This window comes from Lynx rufus, unplaced genomic scaffold (assembly GCF_022079265.1).
Source record: "Lynx rufus isolate CCGP_SWC_20201006 ecotype Redwood Valley unplaced genomic scaffold, mLynRuf1.p SCAF_4, whole genome shotgun sequence".
NCBI lineage: Eukaryota > Metazoa > Chordata > Mammalia > Carnivora > Felidae > Lynx > Lynx rufus.
Window position 1 is genome coordinate 126,010,948 of NW_025814856.1, and position 23,920 is coordinate 126,034,867.

General features: G+C 39.4%; 1 protein-coding gene across 2 annotated transcripts in view; it reads left to right on the plus strand.

The window, feature by feature from the left end:
* The window catches only part of NPSR1 (neuropeptide S receptor 1), a 151,890-nt gene that overhangs the window by 24,281 nt on the left and 103,689 nt on the right, over positions 1-23,920 (plus strand). For both annotated transcript variants that reach the window (XM_047097299.1, XM_047097300.1), the window contains exon 2: positions 4,261-4,393. In XM_047097299.1, coding sequence (XP_046953255.1) covers positions 4,261-4,393 — 133 coding nt within the window. The remainder of the gene's footprint in view (positions 1-4,260; positions 4,394-23,920) is intronic.

Below are 23,920 nucleotides of genomic sequence, written 5' to 3' on the forward strand. Positions count from 1 at the left end.
GTATGGAGAAACTTGATTTCTGGAAATCTGAACTTTGATCTCAGCAGAGTAATTGGCAATGTGCCATGTGAAAAGCAAACTGTTTAACCACTTCAGTGCTGTTTTTCTGGAAATGAGGCCTGACCGTACTTACCACAGGCAGTAACTAACGTTATGTGAGGAAAGGAGAGCGTCAGGAGAGAGACATTCTGGGAAAAAACGTTAACTTCTAGTTCAGATTTACCTGAGTTTAGTTGATTAAGTCTCCTCATCCCTCCAGTTCGCATCCAGAAGGCCTTCAGAGTACAATTTTAGTTGAAAAAAGTTCTGTTGTCAGAAGTAGAAAACAGAGAAGGTTGACCCTACGTCTGCAAACTGGGAAGAATCCCTATAAAGTAGTGAGTAGGTAAGACATTCTGAGGGAAGGGCAGACAGATTCACTGAAGAGTCTCTCCCTGGAAAAGCAATGAGAAGAGGCTGGCCCCAGGGGAGTCCAGAGGCTGAGGTGGGGCGAGTTTCTGTGGGAAGTTCACTGAATGCTGCAGACTCCATGGGGGAGACACGGAAAGCAGCTATCATCCAGCTAAAGGACGTGGGCAGCCGACCAGGGCCATAGGTGGTGCTGGTGAAGATGGGAGTCCCAGTAAGGAAAACAGCCCTGTATCCACCACCTTCCTGACACTCAACCACTGCTGGCAGGGAAACATGCCTCCTTCTCTGTCTGCTCCGAGACTTTGCTCTCTGCCCACTCACCGCGGAGATCTCGATTCCCGATCTGGCAAAGAAGCATCACAAACATTCTGACTTCTTCCTTTCTTCTTCATCTGAGGCTAAGAGAGTTTAACAGAAATCAACTCAGTACTGGACAAGCGTGGAAATAACCCCCCCACACCACCATCACCCGGGCTGAGAAGGTTTGCTGGACAGGACCCAGTGTCCTATAATTTGAAGAAAGGAATTTCTTGAAGGCATCAAAGCATTTTTCCCTGTGAGACATTTCCTGAAAGAAACAGGAGAAAATCTTGGAAAATCTCTCATTTGTATTCTCAGTGGGGCTTGGCAGGACTTTGTGTGCCCACATCTCCAACACCACCAGCTCTAGGGGCTCCTCGTCTTTTCCTGAATCATAAACACCCCACGACCCCATCACCCTCCCTGATAGCACACTGTATTAGGACCATATTGGGGACATAGGTGCCTCATCCCCCACCCTGGCCCCCGACTGTATCAGCTCTCAGCCTCATGGTGGCAGTGAGACCTTCTGCTAACAGATGTCTAAGTCATCTAGTTTCTTACGTTGGTCCCCAAGTTGCTCTAAAGTTTTAAAAGGTAGGTTCTCCAAGTTCAAACCACCTATTTATGCTCTATGACCTACCTGCTAGCTGCTGAAAGGGGAACATCATTCTGGTACATCAAAGGCTTCCCCTGCTAGGTCTGCTCCTGACAACTGTCCATCTATCTCAAAGGAGAGAATTCTCTTACAAAAACCACTCCCTCACTCCACTCAGACTAACCTTTTTCATAATAGTTTTCACTCTTGATGCTTTCTCAATGCTGTTCATATCTAGACTGCTAGAGAGATGAATCATCCAGAAGAAGGTGACCCTTCTGGTTACAAAAGACCGGAGAAAAATCTGGAACCTGGCACTGATCAGACACTGTTCTCATCAGGGGAGATGAAGTAAGCATGCTGGAGGTGGGGTATTGACCACCTGTGCGCTTCAAAGTAGCAGAGGTCATCAAGCCTGTGGTCCCCCCATTCTAGTTGTGCAGCCAGCCCCCTGGCACTGCCACTAACGCTATTCCCCCTACTCCCACCATCTGCATTCACTCCCGACCTCTGCCCAGGGCCCCAGGAACCCATCTGTAAATCTGCGATGGAGGACCTAAATATCAGTATTACAAAGTGCAGGACTGAGGGACATGTGAGCTCCAGCCTGGACTTCTGGAAAGGATAGGGCTGGAGGAGAAACCATGAGAAACTGCTCCGGCCCTGGAACCCAGCAAAGCAGGTGTAGGTTTCTACCTGGCAGCTCCAGGGAACCCCGGTGATGCTTGGGGAGAATAGGGGCTCAGAGAATGGAGCTGACTCAGTACGCTTCCCAGCTCCTTCCCCTCCTTCAGGCTAGAGGCTTCCCTACACCGTCACCTTATTTTGTTTTGGCAAATCTAATCCATTTCTTTTCATTGAAATATTTTACTGCCCTATATGAAAGTACCACCTTTTATGTAGCCATTTCTCCAACTGACCGAAAAAAGCAATATGCACAATACATAGAGAGTAGAGTACATATCAGATTGCTGTCCACACACACAAAATACTATTTGTTTGCTATGGGTATATGTGTGTGTGTATGTCTGTGTGTAATTGGAAAGATAATGTAATCAAAATGATATTTGCCTTCTGGGAGAAGGAGTTGATCAAGACAGAGAGTAGTAGCAAAGGGGCTTTGAGCTTTATCTGAATTGTTACAATTTTTTAATTAAGTAATCTCTATACCCAATGTGGGGCTGGAACTCATGACTCTGAGATCAAGAGTCACGTGCTCTACTGAGTGAGCCAGTCAGCTGCCCCTGAATTGTTATAGTATTTTTTTTTTAAAGAGAGAGAGCAGGGGAGGGGATCAGAAGGAGAGACAGAGTCTTAAACAGTCTCCACACTCATCATGGAGCCTGATGTCGGACTCAGTCCCACCACCCTGGGATCATGACCTAGGCCCAAATCAAGAGTGGGACAGAAGCTCAACCAGCTGAGCCCCCAGGCACCTCTATAGATCTTAAAGAATTAATCCATCTGTCACTGCATAACTTAATTTAATGTAAGAAAAAGTGCTACTGTGATGCCTCAGATATTTAGAGTGTATTAAGGTTCTCCACAGAAAACACAGCCAATGGGGAGAGAGAGAGAGAGACTTATTTTAAGAAAGTTGCTCACGTGATTGTGGGACTGGCAAGTCTTAAATCCATAAATGAGCCGGAAGGCTGGAAACTCAGGCCTGATTTCTATGTTTCTCAAGGAATTCTTCAAGAAATCCTTCTTTGGGAAACTTCAGTTTTTGCTCTCAAGGCTTTCAACTTATTGGATGAATCCCACCCATATTATGGAGGGTTATTCCGCTGTATTTAAACTGAAGTTGAATGTAGATGTTAGTCATATCGACAAAATACCTTCACAGCAACATTTTACATTACTGTTTGACCAAACAATTGGTCATTGTAGCCTACCCAAGTGGACACATGAAATTTTACCATCACAATGGGTATCTTCAGGCTCTTCTTATCTTCACCAAGTAAGAGCTGCACTTCAGATTCCGGTATTCGTATGCATTCTTACCAGCATTCTGCCCAGACCCTTTGAGCTTATGTCTCTTGGCTTTTGACCTCAAGCTTGCCTCTGGATCCCCTTGGCCCCATGCTTTCCACCCATGGCCTTGCTCTGCTTTATTCTTGTGTCCAGGCTGCCCCAGTGCCCTGGGCCTCTGCTTATTCTGGGCCATGGATTTTAAACAGATGGAAAGCTTCACTTGAAGAAATCATGGAAAATTCCTTGCAAGAGACTTGGCATTTTAAATGAGTAGCATTCCTCATTTTTCTGTTATTTACTATTTATACATTACTCAGTGGAACTTTAATATTACTGTATTATAAAATTCTGTCAAATGAAAAAGAATAAGATAGCCCATAATCACACTACCCTAAAATAACCCATCTTAGCATTTTAGTATACTTCAGTCTTTCTTCACATGTAGAATTTTGCAGTTATAATCATACCCAATATATAATTGTATCATGTTTTTCAACTTACCATTATAGTATAAGCATTTTTAATGTCACTACATAATCTTCCTGGTCCTCATTGTTAATAGTTACATAATCGTTCACTGAATTGAAGTGTTTCATTTACTTCTCTTGTTATCTTTGAACAATTAGCAATTTATTCTTACAATAAATATCCACATCTTTTCTATCATAGTATTTTTTTTTCACACCTTGAATTCTTTCACGTAGACTTAAACAATCGCTTGGCCAAAGAATATATATACATTTTGTTGTCTCCTGATGTATATTTCCAAATAGATTTCTTAAGGTTGCATCAATTTCCACTGCTATCATTGTAAATAAAGACCACTGCGTCTCTGTTCTCTTGAGGGTAGAGCTTTGACAGGTGAGGATTCAACACCAAGAGGAAGACATTCCAGGAACAAAGCCTGAGATTTGCATTCTGTAAAGTACCCTGGTCCTCACTAGTACGCTGGTTTTGTGTTGCTTTGTTTCTCACAGACTGAACAGTTGATAACTCTGTGGGTCCTGTTTGTTTTCACCATTGTTGGAAACTCCATGGTGCTGTTCTCTACGTGGAGGAGGAAGAAGAAGTCAAGAATGACCTTTTTTGTGACTCAGCTGGCTATCACAGGTAAGTAACTGTGTGGGTGGGAGAGAATAAGCTGTTTCCAAATTCCTATGGCTCCTTCCTTTCAATTCTTTTACCAACAGAAATGGCATACTATCGAGTCCAAAAGGCATTGGCAAATTTAAGACTGATTTCTATAGGGAAAAAAAACCCACGTGTGAATTTTTCTTTCAGAAAGTTTTAACACATCTGTACATCCACAAGACTCCATTGTAAAAATAATTCACTCTACAACACACTTGAAAATACCATTATTAGTGCCACCAAGGGGTTCTCTAGGGTTCCACCCTTCCTCTACGCAGCAGCCTCCATAGTTCACTAAGGTGATAATACAATATCATACCATATTATGAGCTTAAAGAATGTATCCTAGGGGCACCTAGGTGGCTCAGTTGGTTAAGCATCTGAGTCTTGATTTCAGCTCATATCATGATCCCAGGGTCATGGGATCCAGCCCTGTGTCAGGCTCCACACTGAGCATGGAACCTGCTTACGATTCTCTCTCTCTCTCTTTCTCTCTCTCTCTGTCTCCCCTCCCCCACTCTCTCTCTCCCTCTCTCTCTAAAACAAGAGAAAAAAGAGAATATATCCCAGAAAATGGACCAGAATCATCTGTATTCAATAATAAATGTGAAGTCTCAAGTACTTTGCAGATTTATGTCTGTGGACATTGCTTTGGAAATATAAGTTATATGTAACACCACTGGTGGGTACAGTATAAGGACAGAAGATAATATCTGGGATCGGGATGTTTAAATACGGATTTGGGAAATGGCCAGTATAGTTGAAGTGTGAATGCATCACACTTAGAGGGTGAATGGTGAAATATTCTCAAGTTTAAAAATGATCTGTGAAATAAAGACTCCCACAGAGATGGGTAGAGCCCAAATTGGTAGGGGTCATGCTCGAAAGGAAAACATAATCAAGGAGAGAGTCCTATTCTACAGGCCAAAGAAGAGAGTGGACAGATGGGATTCCTAGAAGGTCCAGCCTAAGACAGGCTTGGACTCCTGAGCTCTGGGAACAAGATGGCTGTGATATGACTTTAATTTCAATCAGACTATAGGGAAAATGCAAAAAAAAAAAAAAAAATTAAGTGCTAACAAGAAGCAATGGTAGATGACCATCAGAATGGACTGTTTGGTACATTTCAACCTATGCTGTACTCTCCATTGCAGCACTGGCTGTGGGGTTTAGTCTTGAGCCACAATACGGGAAAAATATGGCACCGTAACTTAGAGGAGAAACTTAGCTAAACGTTGTTGATAGCCTGACATTCTCCCATATCTTCCTAAAAAAAGTGTAGCAAGCCCATCTGCTTAAGCTGGGCTACAGAGACCAGGATGAAAAACAAAGGCACTACTGAGAAATACAGACATGAGGAGAGAAGGTTGTGTGTCACAGAGGTGATGCTTATGATGGAAGAAAACTCCTTCAATCTTTCCTGCAAACAGGAGCCACACTTTTCACTCCTGACTGTAGGAATAAAGGATAATCAGGATCATCCAGCAAAAGCTGAAATGCAAAATCCCTGGATGAGGATGTAATAACTTACTTTCATTAAATTTCCTTAATTACTGTGTTGTAACCCACATTCTACAGAGATGTGAGTTTTTTTAGAATGTAAGAACTTAGAGGCGGCAAGGATATCAGCTTGGAATTTAAAGTGTTACAAAAATAATCAACAAATGAATCATTGAAATATCACCATCTATTGTTAAGGAGAAAAGTTGTGTATTCTAGTCTAATCCATAGTCTGCTGTATAACCTGGGCTTAATTTCTCATGAATATTCATGTCTGTTGTTTATTTGTTAATTCTTTCTGGAAAAACTCAAGGTGTCAGATCAGGGCCATTTTAAGTGAAGAGTTCTCAGAGAGGAAATTTTGCCAAGGTTCTGAAAGTTTAGAAACTGAAAAATGTAAAATAACCCAAGGTAAAAATACGATAGATGGGTGTAGCAGCAAATTAGATGTAACTGCAGAGAAAATTATTAAACTAGAATATAGGTCAGAAAACAATGATTGAAGCATGAAAAAACAAAAGGATGGACAATTCAGACAGAAGGTAAGAAACATATGGGCTCAGTGAAAAGGATTCCCACAAAAGGGTAAGACAGAATGGACAGAAATAATATCTCAAGATATAATGACCAACAGTTTCCCCAAAACCCTGAAAGACATCAAAACTCAGATGCATAAAGCACCATAAAGGTCAACAGATCAGAAAACAATCAAATAAATATAAAGAGAATTGAAACACATGAAAATAATGAGTTTAAGTAAAATTCCCATATTGAATTTGAATTGAGAAAGTATGTGTGTCAACTCATGGTTTATCTCATGTTTTAAAAGAATCCTTATCTTTTAAAGGGTACATACTGAAATGTTTGCAAGTAAATTGATAACACATCTTAGACTGGCCTCAAAATAATTTGAGGGCATGGTTAGGTAGGGATATAAAGGACAAAACTGATTTTTGTTGGTGCTTGGTGGTGAGTACATTGGATTCTTTGAACTTCTCATACTATTCTCCTTACTTTTACATACATTAGAAAAGTTTTAATAATACAGAATTTAAAACAAAGAATAGTGAAAAAAATATACGTCATAACAATGAAACAAAATAAAGGGATTTGGGGAGTTAAAGAACTTTAAGTTCCTTGAATTGTTTTGGATGTAGTAGAAGCATTAATTCGTGTCAGATATTAAGAAGTCAAGGGGGATATTGAAACCTATAGGGTAATCCCCAAATTATAAATATGCATAATACTAGCAGTTGAAAACATGTAAAGTGAAATATTTAAAATATACACATACATATAGATGTACATATTTGTATATAATATGCATGTATTCTATATAATTAATCTAAAAGAAATTGAGAGAAAAATATTAGAATTATTAGAATAGGTAGGGCAAATAAGCTGATACATGTCACCTCAAATATATTGGTAATTGCATTTAGTGTAAAATAAGATGGTCAGAGTAGATTTAAGACATACCTACTTTATAGGGCGCCTGGGTGGCTCAGTTGGTTAAGCGTCCAACTTCAGCTCAGGTCATGATCTCACGGTTTTTGAGTTCGAGCCCCACATCGGGCTCTGTGCTGACACCTCAGAGCCTGGAGCCTGCTTCGGATTCTGTATCTCCCTCTCTCTCTCTGCCTCTCCCCCGCTTGTGCTCTCTCTCTCTCAAGAATAAATAAACATTAAAAATAGTTTTAAAAAAGACATACCTACTTTATTTAATCTGCTTGTAAGAGATGTATACCTTAAAAATAATGATACAGAAAGAAATAAAATTAGAAGGAAAGTAAAAGAATGAAAAATAATAAAACAAGGACGCACAAACCAAAAGATAGCTTATGAAGCTATATTTATATGTCGGAAATCCGGATATTCACTGTGCTTCTCATAGCTCGGGTGCCCACATCTTTGTCTTAGCACTTGCTTTAGGGGAACAGAGTGAAGACAAGAGGACTCTAGCTCTATTAATGTTCTTTTTGGTGATGCTGATTGTAGTCACACAGGTGTGTACCTTTGTGATAATTCACCAAGTTATATAATTATTTGTGCACTTTACGTAGTTTATATCAGTAAATGTTTTATTTAAAAAACACAGCTCCTCAATATAGAGCAGGAGTTGCAGTCTCAAATGCCTTCAGAAGCAAATGTTTGAAAGAGCCCAGGGAAGGGACAGGAAAAGATGGACACCCAGGGGAACTGGAGAATGCATGCCCCACCTACAGGCATTCAAACTCAATTCTTGTCAAATGGGATACTAATCAAACAAACCACTCTGGCAGGCCAGATTTGTCCTAAGGGCCACTGGTTTACAACTGCTGTTATATAAAATCTTAAAATCAGAATTTGAAAAGCTTGCACCATCATAAAATTCTAGCCCAGCCCATAGTATGAATCCCATTTTCAATATGTGAAGGGAACATCAAGCTTTTTGCGTGGGGTTGGGGAGAGTGAAAGCAAGATGGGGAGCTTAACATTTATAACGGTTTAGATAAGTCACATGTTTGTCAAAGTTTTAAAATGCATTCTCTTGGGGTACCTGGGTGGCTCAGTTGTTTAAGCATCTGATTTTGGCTCAGGTCATGATATCACGGTTCGTTGAGTTCAAGCCCCGCATCGGACTCTGTGCCGACAGCTCAGAACCTGGAGTCTGCTGCGGATTCTGTGTCTCCCTCTCTCTCTGCCCCTCTGCTCCCCTGCTTGCTCCCTCTCTCTCTCTCGAAAATAAATCAACATTTAAAAAACTCTTTCAATAAAATAAAATAAAATGTAGTCTCTTGCAAATAAATGCTATGTTAGGGCTTTTATTATAACTTGAAAATTATAAACCATTATATGGAACTACTGAAACCAAAACACTGAGTCATTATATGCCTCATGAATAATAATAATGCAAATGAAAATATAAAGGAAATTTCCCAATGAAATCAAGCCTAATCCATATAACCCAGTATACGTGATTATCAGATGACCAGTAAGATTAAGGAGAAAAGTCAAAATCAGCACACATTCGTATCTGCCTGTCACTAAGATTTTTCCTTCAGAGGAACGTGTACCAGGCTTCTCTATATGAGGAAACATCAGACAAGACACTGGCCCTGTCAGGGTGGTATTAAAGCAAAGGCTGCTAGGTTAACCTCCGCATGAATGACTTGTTCTCACATGAAGATGCTGCTATTATTAGTGTTTCCCTGTGAGGCCAAGACATTTGCATAATGATAATCACATAAAGGAAAGGAAAGGAATGATAACACCTTATAGGTGTTTTCCTCTTGGCATCAAGAAGGGGATGTCTTAGTCTGCCCAGTGTGCCACAACAAAGTACCACAGATTGGGTGGCTTACACAACAGACACATATTTCCTCATTGTTCTGGAGGCTGGGGATTTGAGATAGGGCGCCAGCATGGTCAGGTTCTGGTCAGAGCTCTCTTGCTGGCTTGCAGGGGGCTGTCTTCTCACTATGTCCTCACATGGACAGAGAGAAAGCAAGCTCTCTGGTATCTCTTCTAATAAAGACATGAATCCTGTCAGATCAGGGCCTTCCCCTTATGACCTCATTTAACATTAACCCCTTCCACAAAGGCCCTATCGACACATACAGCCACGTCCACATCCGAGCTGGGGCTCTAACATATGAATTTTGGGGAGGCACATTCAGATTATAACAGAGGGAAAAGCTAGGTGCATTAGAAGATGACAGGTGACCCGGAATGTGTGGAACATGGTATGGGGGGATGGAGGTCTTGGATGAAAGAAATAAGGCATGGCCATAAACAATAAATGGGAGCTTTGGATGCCTTGCTAAGATGTTCAGGCTTTACCTTGAGCTTATCCTCTAGCATGCTAGCTTGGTTCAGTCCACCATCGCCTTTTATGCAAAAGTCCCAAGGTGTAAGAATGAGAAAACAGATACTTAAATTAGCCCATGGCCATGTTTTGCTGGTAACAGGGGAACACAACAAAGCAAGGAAGTTGAACTTCTTTTCAAGAGCGTGATACAAATGTTGGGCCACAGAGACCCTGATTAAAGAAGGAAATGAAGGGGCACCTCAATGGCTCAGTTGGTTAGGCATCAGACTTTGGCTCAGCTCATGATCTCGTGGTTCATGAGTTCAGGCCCCGTATTGGGCTCTGTGCTGATGGCTCAGAGCCTGGAGCTTGTTTCAGATTCTGTGTCTCCCTCTCTGTCCCTCCCCTGCTCACACTCTATCTCTGTCTGTCTCAAAAATAAATAAACATTAAAAAAATTTTGTTAAAGAAGGAAATGAAAGCAGTACAGGTCAGAAAAGTATAGAGATAGTGGAGAGTCAAGGAATGACAGGTGGCCACACAGTCTTGAGGTGGGTTTAGTGAGAGCCCCTGAAGAAGAGGCCTGGAAAGCAGCGAGTGTGTGTTCAACAATCAAGGTATCCTCTGGTGAATGTTACAGAGGTGATATAACTCAGTGTCTCCCTTGTATCGGGGAGCTAAAGTGGAGTCACAGAGAAAGTCATTAGCAAACAGGGCCACCATAAGAGAAGCTAAATTCTATTAAATGCTCACCATGTACCAGGCTACATACTAAATGCTTTGTGTAGATTATTTTCTTTAATCCTCACAATAGCCCCATGACCTAGCCCTGCCATAATCCCCTTTTTACAGGCATGGAAATTAAAGCTCAAAGATATTCAGACCTTGCCCTAGGTCATGCAGTGAGGGTGGACAAAATATTCAAATTCAGGTAGTCTTTCTTCCAATCGTGAACTTTTAATCATTACAGGATGGGCTTCCCAAGAGGCCTATGTGTGGGTGAGTGATCCGTGGGCATACTTAAACACCTCAGGACAATGGGAAGCTGGTTGGATGGAGCAAAATGGAGAGCCTGGTGCCAATGTATTTAATAAATGAGGGAAATTGGCCAAGCCAGAGCATAGAAGTCATTAGAGGCAGGAGAACATAAGAGCTGAATATAAACTTCAAAGGATTTTGAAAGTGCTTGTGATAAAGTTAAAACTATCTGTATCTGACCAGTTGGCTGGATTTCCAGTCTGCACAGTGAGTCCCAGGACCGGAACTAGTGACAACTGCCCATGCAGGATGGGACACCAGGAATCCTCCTGTCCCATCCCAACGCCTTGCAAACCTGTTGACATTGGCTAAAATGTCTGTCACAGCATAACCAGTTCTTGGACTTCAGTTAAAGTGAAAATACTCTGAAAACATATCCCACGTTTCACTTTGCTCGTTGCTTCCCAGTACGGAATGAAATTCTGAAAGCTCATAGAAAGAGAAGGGCCCTGAGGGCAGTGGATGGCAGGGAGTGGGGAAGTGGCCAGTGTTATTGAAGACAAACTTCACCCATTTCAAACTTTTCTATTTCTGATCCCTTGGGGAATTTACATAAAGGCAAACCAAATGTGATGGTTCCAAAGTTTAGGAAGAGCTAGATCTGGCAAATTTTTACCTTTCTATTTTAATCAACATTCTGAATGGAGATCTGATCTTTTCAAAGTATTCTATCAACCACTGTATAAAACCCCTCTTTTAAATTGATAAAAATTTCCACAAACTCACCTCTTTGGGTGAGCATTTTGTTTTGCCAGTGTTTTAGGTTATTCAGACTTGGGCTTGAGTCTCAGCAATTGTACTTCCTAGCTCTGTGCCTTTGGAAAAGGCAATTTCTCTGAATATCAGTTTCCTAATCCAAAAAGTAAGGATGCTTCTCAGAGTTGTGGAGAGGAGTAAATGAGACGATATCAATTAAGTGCTTAATACAGTGCAAGGCACATAGTAATTGCTCAATAAATGCTAGCTGCTAATGTACCACTATGGTTGTTTCATTCATCCAAATGAAATGAATGGGATAATTTAAAATCCTTTGAGTCACTTACTAAAAGAGTGAAAGTTCTGCAAAAGGCCTGAAGTTCATTGCAACCCTCAACTGCTCTACTCTTTTATTCAGGACAGTATACTTAGCTCAGATGTGCCTTTGGCTCTCAAATGTTGCTTTGAAGGATGGCCAAAGTTTTTCATATAAACATATTCTTAAATCATCAGATTCAACCGACATCATAAATGGCACAAATATTTGGAAAATAAATCCAAACACTGTACCTGGCTTTTTTTGAGGGAGAAAAATGTGCTCTAATACTTATTATTTGGTAAGGCAATACTAATGCCATTCATTAAATAATATTTCCATCATCACTCACTTGTTGACAATAGCCACCTACTTAGCGACTCAAGTAGGCTTGAGTGATTCTTTGAAAAACTTTTGGATTTCCATTTCATCTTTCATTTATTTAGTTGGTAAATCAGTTGGAATTAAATTCAGCCACACAAGCATAAAATCCAGATAATAGTGGCCTAAGTGTATAGGGATTTATTTTTATCTTATGTAAAGAATTCTTGAGGTGGGCAGTCCAGGGCTCATATTGTCTTTCCACATCACCGGGAATCATGTACCTCTGTGTTTCTACTCTATTAAAGGACTTCCATCCCCAAGGTCATTTCATGGTATGGAGTGTTCTTGGTTCAAGATGGCTGCTAGAACTCCAGCCATCGTGCACAAAGTCTAGTCAATAGGAAGGAAGAGGGGAAGAAAGAGGGAAGAGAGGAGGGTCCATGCCAGCTATCTGTCTGTCTCTTAGCTGACATTCCCAGAACTCACACCCATTAATTTTTGCTTGTGTTTCATCAACCATCTCTAATTGAAGAAGAATAAATGCTTTTGTTGGTTTTTCACCTGAGTCCATTGGCCAGAATAAAACTAGATTCCTTTTCATAAGGAAAAATGAGAGAATAGAGGTATGTGGCAGTCTTCTGGTATAGTTTATCTTCCATACTTTAATTTCCATAGAGAACTGAGAAGTTTAGACAGTGAATCTGTTTGACTAGCTATTCCTCTGCTTTGAGAATGCCTCCTCCAGAGTGTCATACTATCTTCTTCTAACCTTTTATCTTGGCACGCTCTCCGTATACTACATTGACCCTTTGGATGATTGTCCCGTTAAGTCGATAAAATCCTACTGTTGACTGTGTGCATCCCTCCCACCCAAGTTTTGGCTTTTATTAGCAGTTATGCAATGAATAGTCTCATGATTAAATCTTGTGAGCATTTATTTATTTTTTTATAAGAGTTTATAGAAGTGGACTTCTATGAAAGAAAGACACTCTTAAGTCTTTCAAATTGGCTGATGTCCTTTTAGTTCCCCCAGGACTAAAAGATGATGGAAAAATTTCAGGAGACAAATGCTCTAGAAGCCACCAAAATAGATCCATACTGAGTCTTATTCAAGAAGTTCCCTGAAAACAAAAGCCTTGCTGATTGCACTAGTTATAGAGTCATACCCAGTTCCTTGAAGGCAGGGGTCCTCTCTGTTCATCTGTTGATGATACTTATGTACCTATCCAAGTATAATTTGCTTATTTAAAAGGGGGAATTTTCTTCTACTTTAGCCAGTGTATTGGAGAAGAAACTTAATTTGTCTTTGTCTTCCACAATAACCATAGCAGTACTCATACATTTGTGAAAACAAAGAACACATCATTTATCAGAAAATTTGAATAGAAGAAGTATTTTAATTTTGCATATCTATGTTTTTTATTGAAGTATAACTGAAATATAATACCCTATTAGTTTCAGGTGTACATCATAATGATTTGTTATTTTTGTACATTACAAAATGATCCCCACTATAAGTCTACTCACCTACTGTCACCATACAAAGTTTTTACAATGTTATTGATTATATTCCTTATGCTATAGTCTATATTCCTATGACTTATTTATTTTATAACTGGAAGCTTATACCTTTTTAAAATCTACTTCACCTATTTGGCCAGCCCTCAGGTCTTCCCCTCTCTCGTAACTGACAATTTGTTTCTCATATTTATGAGTCTGTTTTCTATTTTGTTTTGTTTGTTTGTTTTGTTTTTTAAATTCCACATGTAAGTGAAATCATTAAGGTATTGGTCTTTTTCCTGATTTATTTCATTTAGCATAATACCCTCAAGATCCATCCATGTTGTGTAATGACAAGATTTCATTCTTTTTTATGGCTGTGTAATATTTCATTATATACAGATAGAGACAGAGATAGAGAGATATAGAGAGATCATATATAGATATATATAGATAGATAGATCTATCTGTATATAGATCTATCTGTCTAGATAGATAGATAAATACAGATAGTTAGATATAGATGGATAGATAGATAGATAGATCTCACATCTTTATCCATTCATCTATTGATGGACACTTGGGTTGTTCCATAATATGGCTATGGAAAATAATGCTGCAATAAACATAAGAAACATAAGGATGCACGTATCTTTTTGAACTAGGGTTTTCATATTCTTTGGGTAATAACCAGTAATGGAATTCCTGGATCATATGGTCATTCTATTTTTAATTTTTTGAGGAACCTCCATACTGTCTTCCACAGTGGCTGCATCAGTTGTCATTCCCAGTAACAGTGTATAAGGGCTCCCTTTTCTCTACATCCTTGCTAACACTTGTTATAGCCAGTCTGACGGGTGTGAAGTGATACTTCATTGTGGTCTTGATTTACATTCCCCCAATGATGAGTGATGTTGAGCATCTATTATGTATCTGTTGGCCATCTGGATGTCTTCTTTGGAAAAATGTCCATTCAAGTCCTCTGCTCATGTTCTAATCACATTATTTATTTGTTTTTGATGTTAAGTTGTGTAAGCTCTTTATAGATTTTGGATATTAACCTCTTATCAAGATATATCATTTGCAAATATTTTCTTCCCTTCAATAGGTTCCTTTTTTGTTTTGTTGGTTGTTTTCTTTGCTATGCAAAAGCTTTTCAGTTTGATGTGATCCCATTTTATTTTAGTTTTGATTACTCTTGCTGGCAAATCCTGGTCCAAAAAAATATCACTAAGGCTGATGTCAAAGAGTTTACTGCCTGTGTTTTCTTCTAAGACTTTTATGGTTTCAGTCCTACATTCAAGTCTTTAATCTATTTTGAATTTGTTTTTGCATATGGTGTAAGATAGTGGACAGTTTCATTCTTTTGCATGTAGCTGTCCAGTTCTCCCAACACCATTTATTGAAGAAACTGCCTTTTCCCCATTGAATATTCTTGCCTCCTTTGTCAGAGATTAATTGACCGTATATGAGTAGGGAGTTTATTTCTGGGCTTTCCATACTATACTATTGATCTGTGTGTTTTCATATGTTTTAACTTACTTCCTCTCCACATTTCAGACCCCTTCCAAAAAAACCTTAACTAATTCTTTTCTATAAATTCCATTAGGACCTTTGGTTATAGGATTAGTCTTAAGAATGGAAGGAAACCAGAAGCTACTGAAGCTGCTATTTTGGCACATTCTGCAATTTTTAGCACTTCCATTCTAACAATTTTCTGGATGAATTTAATGACTGTTTATATCTTATGAGCTAAAGTGCCAATTAAAATTTATTAGTCATTTATCATCTTCAAGACTGACTTGTCTGTTTTATTCAAACGCAATAAAGAAGAGGAGCTAATGAGAATAACTCCCATTGAGTTCAACAAAGGAAAGATAGAAAACATATTTTTTGGCACACATTCAAATAACTTCCTTTTTCTGATAGGGCCAAATCTTATCATATTAGTATAGAAAATTAGCTTTGCCTCAAAGCACTTCTTGGAGAGCAATTTACTAATGAACTAAGGAACTCTCCACCCTTAAAACCTCTGGTTAATTATCTGACAACAGAGAAAATTGAGAGGTTCAGCAAGGGAAGAGAAGTAAGACCAGGGGTGTTGAGGTGTTCAAGGTCGTAGGTGGAACTCACTATGACCTGCCTATGCCTATTTCTTCACTTTTTTCCTGTATTTTTGAGTTGTGTACTTAATTCATTTATTTATTTATTTTAATTCTGCTTATTTATTTACTTGTAAAAGTTTGTCAGCTTCATTGAGATAAAATTGGCATATAACATGTAAGCTTAAGGTGGACAAAGTAATGATATATGTTTATACTGTGGAATGATTACCACAATAAGTTTAGTTAATATTCATCACCGCATATAGTTACAATTCGTGTGTGTTAAGAACTTTCAAAATCTACTGTCTTAGGCATACACACACACATACACACACACACACACATATCCCTTTCATCTGTTAACAAACACAAGTTGTTTCTGAGTCTTGGCTATTATATATAATGCTGCCATGAGCATGGGGGTTAAGATATCTCTTGAAGATGGAGATTTCATTTCCTTGGGTGTATAGCCAGGAGTGGAATTGCTGGATCATATGGTAATTCTATTTTTAATTTTTTAAGGAACGTCCATACTGTTTTCCAGAGTGACTGCACCAGTTTGCATTCCCACCAACAATGCACAAGGATTCTCTTTTCTCCACATCCTCGCCAACATTTGTTATCTATTATCTTTTGATAATAACCAGTTTAACATGTGTGAGATGATACCTCATGGATGTGATGTGCATTTCCCTGATAATCAGTGATTTGAGCATCTTTTCATGAACCTATTGGCCATTTGAATACCTTGTTTGGAAAAATGTCTATTCAGGTCCCACGCCCATAATTTAAATGGATCATTTCTTTTTGGCTTTTAAATTGTATGAATTTTAAAATATATTTTGACTGGACTTGCAGACCTCTCTAGCGATCTTTTTTTTTTTCCCCCTAGAGAAACTGTAGGTCCAAGAGGGGTCCTGCTGATGTGGTGTTGTGCCTTCCTGAGTGAGGGGTGATGCAGCCAGAGTTTATTTACTCTTCTTACCCTTCTAAAGCAGCCCTTCTTGGCCTCTGTGTTCCAGCAGGATGCTTCATAATTGTATCTTGTGTATGGACAACTGCTAGTTTGTCTTCTTGTGAGGGAGAAGTCAGGAATAACATGTGTTGCCATATTGATGACATTACTTGTAATTCTCATTCATAATGAAAATGTTAAGACTATGAATTTTTTCTGAATTCATAAATTTGTGTATGACATTATGTTACTATTTTCATTTCCAACACTTTAGTTTTGAAGTTTTTATATCTCCTTTCACACAATAACCGTTTGGTGGTTTTGGGGTTTTTTTTATTTTTATTGTCTAGGTGACTTTCTATTTTCTTTAACATTTTATAATTCACATTTAGTGTTTTTGCCTTGCCGTCAAAGAGTATTTTTCGGAAGGATCCCTGGTTTTTGGAATTTATTAAGAGTATCTTTGAGGTCTAACGTGCAATCATTTCTTTTGAAAAATATTTTACGTATACTATAAAAAATAGGATGTAATGATTAATGTTGTTGGGAATAAGAGAAAGTCACCTGAATGAGAGCAAGCGGTAATTGTTTACTCAGAGCTTGCTAGAGCTGGGGAGTCTGCCACCATCCTTTCTGTTGGCAGAGACTCGAAGATGAGCAGAAGGGCGGGAAAGCTTTATATAGAAAAAAGGGAAGGCTTCAGTTGTGCCCTCATGGGAGGCTACTGGCATGGGAAGCCATAGGCAGGTTAAGTGGAAGCATGGCATCCTATGTCATTGGGTAGCCGTGCATATTTGACTTTCTCTCTTTGGCTCTAAGTTGGAAACAGGGTCAAAAATTAGAAAAGTTGTCAGTTTTTAACCAAATTCTGGCTATTTGGAGTGGATTACTACAGTGATTATTGCTTGCCTTTCTGGACCGGTTGCTACAGATAGATAATAAGTTGGCTTCCTGGGCTGGTTGCTGCAGGTTGTGGGTCAGATTTCTACGTTTATATACAGTCTGATCATTGTCCATTTGTATATTCAGTCTCTCAGTGTGTTCTTTGTGCTTATCTTTTTGAATTTTCCCATATTAATTATAGCCCTCAAATATTCTTTATTTTCATGTATTTCTGATCTATTTGATACGTCATGGGTAACTAAAAAGCGCTGTTACAAACTTTCATACTTTCATTTTCTCCTAATACTTTTTAATCAACATTTATTTTATAAGTTTTAACATTTTATTATTTGGCTCCTAAAGGCTCCTGACTAGTATATCTTTAATATAGGTTTGTGTGCTTAACATCACACACACACACACACACACACACACACAATCCTTTTAGTTTCGTTTATTCACTCGGCTCCAAATTTATTTGATATTAACTTCATCTATTTTATTTTTATTGCATTTATTTGACAAACACTGGACCAAACATTTTAGTAAAATATTATCTTTAAAAATGTTTTTATGGCCTTCGTCTTCATTTTGTGTTGATGTTTACAATTATCAACAAGTATTTCTATGTTGGAATGTTTTGTGCTCACCAGCAGTTGGTTTCCTCATTCTTGGCCCCTGTATTTGATACAGCTCACAGTTTTCTGAAGTACTTTGAGTTATGATTCCTTCTCCTTTCAGGTTTGGTACCTGAAGAGGAGTCTCAGACACCTGGCGTTTATGAAAAAGTCTTTCTCTCACCTTCTCAACAATGACAATATAGACGGGGGGGAGAAGTTTTTAACTCACAGCTCAGATCTCCATAGATGTTACTCCATAGATTCCCAGCAATATATGTTACAAAGGAGAAGTCTAAAGTCAGCCAGGGATTTCTTCTTTTATAGGTTATCAAATTTTTGTTTGTTTGTTTCTAGATTTTTTTTTCTTTGTGGTTCCATACCTTTTTCTGGTTATATCTATTTATTGGTCTATTTGATCAGTTCTGCTCTCGGCCAAGTAAGCTCTTGATCTGCAGATAAAGTGATTTCTTAGCTCACTTTATTTATGTCTGAATATTGATTATCTCCTTTGTTCTGATCTTTTGTTCAGGAATGCTAACTATCCGTATGTCAGTAACTCCGGTTTTTCTTTCTTATCATTTAAATATCTTGGTCCTATTCCTCTACATTTGGAAGAACTATTTAACCTTTTCCTAATCACAGATTTGATTTTGATTCCATTATTAGCAGCATTACCTCTACTTTTTATCATTTCTGAAGTCTCTTAAAAGTTGTTTTTCCAACAATTAGTTTCAAAATATGTTTTATATTGCCTAGTGCCTTTCATTTCTGTCAATTTTTAGTATTTCTTTTTTTGGAACTCATTTAATATCTTATTGGTTCCTCTCTCACCTTTTATGCCATATTGTAAAGCATTCCTAAAACACACACACACACACACACACACACACACACACACAAAATACACTGCTTAAAATTGAAGTACATTTCTGAACTAAAGTGTTTTTTATGTAGCTTTTTTCTGATATTTGTGTGCTCTTTCCTACTTAATACCACAAAATCTTTCTACTCTATGACTCACTTATTCCTCCAAAAGTTGCCTAATTGGCTAACATCTGAATAAATCCACATGCTTTTCATTTAGATTATTGCTACAGTGGCTACACAATGCCATCATTGTTCCCTACTCTGAAAAGAAAAGTCTATGTTTGTAAAGAAAATCAGTTTCTTTTGAGCAGGAAAAGAAGATATTGTCCTATCACTATGTGAATAATTTGACTAAAAAGAATGAACTCTTCTCCTACGAAAGCTTTTCCTTCTTTTGTATTTCTTTTTGTTCCCTGCTTTCATGCCACCATTAGCACACTGGGTGACCTGGGAAAGGTACTTACCCTCACTAAGCCTTTGTTTTCCCATCTCTAAAAATGAAGATGTTAGCTGGTTGAGCGTAAGAGGCCAAAGTGATCTGGTTCTAGTAGCCCTGTGCTTCTAATCAGAAATGCCCAGTTGTAAAAAGTGAGAGGAACTTTTACATCTTTAGATAATTGTTTAGTAATTAAACACTTTTGCTGTAATGAGTGCCGACACCTTTATGAATTAGCGCCGTCACTTCATAATGGTAGTATCTGGCTTCAGGCCCACATCGAAGGAAAACGACCCATGGAATGCAGTTATAAGGTTGACTCGCTCCCCTGTTGCTTGCTGCCTCGGGGGGGGGGGGGGCTTTCCAGATCAACGTTCTACAATTCCATACATGGCTTATTTATTCATTCCTTCCTATGATCATTCAACAAGTATTTATTAAGCATTCACTATGATGGAACATGGTTCTGGGTGGTAAGGGCACAGTGGTGTATTTGGATATAAGTGAGAGTTCAAACACTAATGCAAGAAAGAGGACAATTTTGCTTTTGTCCATGGAAAAGTCAGTGGCAGAATAAGCCTTGGGCTTGATCTGTTTTAACAATCCAGCGGTGCCATGAAGGACCCTCTCTCTGATATGGTAGAAGGCATCACCCCCTAAGCTTTGTTCCCCATCCTGGTTATGGGATGCTGTATTTGCTGGGGGTGCTGTAAATACCATAGATTGGGTAACTTAAACAACAGAATTTTGTTTTCTGGAGTATGCTGGAGGCTGTAAGTTTAAGAGGAAGTTGTTGGCAAGTTGGGTTTCTTCTGAGGCCTCACCGCTTGGCTTTTTGATGGCCATCTTCTTCTGTCTTCACATGGTCTTTCCTCTGTGTGTATGAATGTCTGTGTCTTAATCTTTTCTTACAAGGACACCAGTCACATGAATTAGGTCTCACTCATATGACCTTATTCTACCTTAATTATTCTTTCAACGTTTATTTATTTTTGGGACAGAGAGAGACAGAGCATGAACAGGGGAGGGGCAGAGAGAGAGGGAGACACAGAATCGGAAACAGGCTCCAGGCTCTGAGCCATCAGCCCAGAGCCTGACGCGGGGCTCGAACTCACGGACTGCGAGATCGTGACCTGGCTGAAGTCGGACGCCCAACCGACTGCGCCACCCAGGCGCCCCTTTAATTATTCTTTAAAAAGCCCTGTGTCCTAAGTTCTTTACAGATTTTGGATATTAACTCTTTATCAGATATGTCATTTTCAAATATCTTCTCCTTTTTCACAGGTTGCCTTTAAATTTTTTTTAATATTTATTTCTTTTTGAAAGAGACAGAACGTGAGCAAGGGAGGGGCAGAGAAAAAGGGAGACACACAATTTGAAGCAGGCTCTAGGCTCTGAACTGTCAGCACAGAGCCCATCGCGGGGCTCGAACTCATCAACTGTGAGATCATGACCTGAGCCGAAGTCAAACGCTTAATCAACTGAGCCACCCAGGTGCCCCTGTAGGTTGCCTTTTAGTTTTGTCAATTGTTTCCTTGGCTGTGCAGAAACATTTTATTTTGATGAAGCCCCAATAGTTCATTTTTGCTTTTGTTTCCCTTGCCTCCAGCAATGTATCTAGTAAGAAGTTGCTATGGCCAAGGTCAAAGAGGTTGTTACCTGTGTTCTCCTCTAGAAATTTGATAGTTTCCTACCTTACATTTATGTCTTTTATCCATTTTGAATTTATCTTTGTGTATGGTGTAATAAAGTGGTCCAGTTTCATTCTTCTGCATGTTACTGTCCCGTTTTCCCAACACCATTTGTTGAAGAGACTGTCTTTTTTCCATTGGATATTCTTTCCTTGCTTTGTTAAAGATGAATTGACCACATAGTTGTGGATCCATTTCTCTGTTTTCTATTCTGTTCCATTGATCTGTGTGTCTGTTTTGTGCCAGTACCATACTATCTTCATGACTACAGCTTTGTAATATAGCCTGAAATCCCTGTGGATATTAATATGTGCTACAGTTCTTATTGTAACTGCCAAAATATTCTTATTTATGCAGTTTAAATAAACCCAGTAATCTTTGCTGTGAGAAAAAAAAAAAAGCCTTGTGTCTAAATGCTGTCATATTCTGAGGTACTGGGAGTTAAGACTCCAACAAATAAATCTGTGGAAATACAATTCAACCTATAGCAGATGCCTCCTAATGACCCCTGAGGAACATTAGTTCACGTGGGTGGAGAAAAACTATAACTTCCAGAAGGCTTCTTAGAAGTATAGGAAGGCACTCTTCCCAGTAGTGTTCGGCAAATGTCTTCATGCCCTTCACTGACCTAATCTGACCTATATGCCCTCCCAAGAGAGACACACTAAATCAGGGTCACTAGTGTGATGCTCTGTCCTTTGAATCAAGGATGTGTCATCAGGCCTCATCATGACTGTGTATCCATCCTGTCAGCCAAACTCATTGAGCATCTATTAGGCACGAGGCTTGTGCTAAGTGCCAGGGATCTGGTAGTGACCAAACACGCAGCGTGTGTGGCCCTGTGGAGCAGAAGCCTAGTGTGGACGCAGGGAGGGGGTCTCCAAGACCAGCTGCTGATTCTTACGCTGATTGTATGATCATGAAGCAACCTTGTGATGACTTCAGTCCCTCGAACAGGCTGTTATCAGAAAATTGAGTTTTGGTGGTGGCTATAGATCAGAAGCCCAGTTTCTGGACCTGTTTAACTAAGGAGTAAACCACACACCCTGGCAAATTCACCCTGAGAAAGCCACTCTGTAAACCTCCTGGGAACAAGCAGAGGCCTCCTCAGAGATACCTTTCTGCTTGTTGCATACGGTCTTTTCAGGAGAAACATTTTCTTGGGCTTCCTTTCTTTTTTCCATTTACATTATTCTTATCTCTTCATTTTCCCCTCTCTGTCTTCCCACGAATGAGTTTGTCTTGAGTTACCTTGAGTTTGTCCAGATCGTCTCTTGTTAATTCCTCATCACCACTGCCCCCTCTCTAGATTTTCCGTTGAGTCACAGGGGAGAAGCCTACATTTCCCAGAATTGTTTTTCCTGTTTGCTGCCCGGTCAGATCCTGGCACTGAGGAGCACACACAGGAGATGTGAAAGATAAAAACAAAGGAGAGGTCATTATTCACTGGTGGCGAGTCATGAGCAGATGGCAAACATGAGATTATCATCAGTGCCTTATAAGCTAGGTCTTGGAAATGTCCTGATTTATTGGTGCTTACAACAATTCATGAAGTCTTCAGAGACTCCAGGTGAGCTCCTGTAGACCACCTGTTGTAGTGTTACAGGGAGCTAAGATCAAGCTTCCCGGAACCCTCTTATGTCTGTAGTTCCCTGTATCCAAGACCCTTTCTACTTGGAATTCCTAGGAAAGCTACTTTCTGCTCAAACCTGACAAGTTTGATAGGTCTATGGGGGGAAGGACTAGTCCCACCTGTTTTGGCACTCGCCTCAAGACCCTGAGACTAAATATACAATGACCTCCCTTGGGAGAGAGGAGATAAAGCAGAGAAAGGAGAGAAAGATATCCAGTGTCCGTGAATTGCCTATTTCTGAATTCTACTATTAGTGACTAAACAGCCTTCTGAACTTCCTATATTGGAGTCTCAAAGGCCATGAATAATCAGAAGCTTGAGCCAATAAGATTCCTTTAGCTAATAAGAGAAAGGCCTTTCTGCTTGGACTGATATTAGATTTTTGAGAGGCTATTCTTGATCTGTGGCCCGATTCAGTGGGAGAAATACTAATTTGGGATCTACTGTGTACAAGACCCTCTGCTAGAGCCGGCAGAGAAGAGTGGCATTAGTGGGAAATAGTCTTTCACTGGGGGACTTATGTATAACAGGGAGATATCAAAGTTATTAATTGAAATGACACAAAGCAGAGGAAAATGTCATGGAAAAAATTACATAAAAGCAAGAGCTAAGACATTTTCAAAGAAGGTGAAATTATATTCTCGTAAGAGAAATCAGAAAGGCTTTTCAGGGAGAGATGGATCTTAAATGATAGGTAGATTTCCCAAAGAAATAAGCCAGGAGTTATTCTGGCCTAGAAAATAGGAGAGCAGGAGGTGTGTGGTGTTCTCAGAATATGGCCAGTAGGCTTGCTTGGCTAGAAAACAGGGACTCCATAAAGGAGGGAGGGGGTTTGTAAATATAAGCACTAGAGATACTTCATAGCATCCAACGCTAGTAGTTTTCAGTCATCCTGCAGGGAAGAGTCAAGTCCAAGAGCACTTAAAAAAAAAAACAAAAAAAACCAAAAACATTAATGTCCAGGCCCCACACCACAGATTCTGATTCAACTGATCTGGGGCCAAATTGATATATGAGTATTTTTTTCAAAGTTCCCCAGATGATATTAATGTGCAGCCAGGGAGAAATACTGAGACAATACTCTTGAAATGCCTAGCACAAAACCTGCTCAAGCAATGTTAGCTTTTGTTCTCTGCTGTCTTTGCTTAGGAGA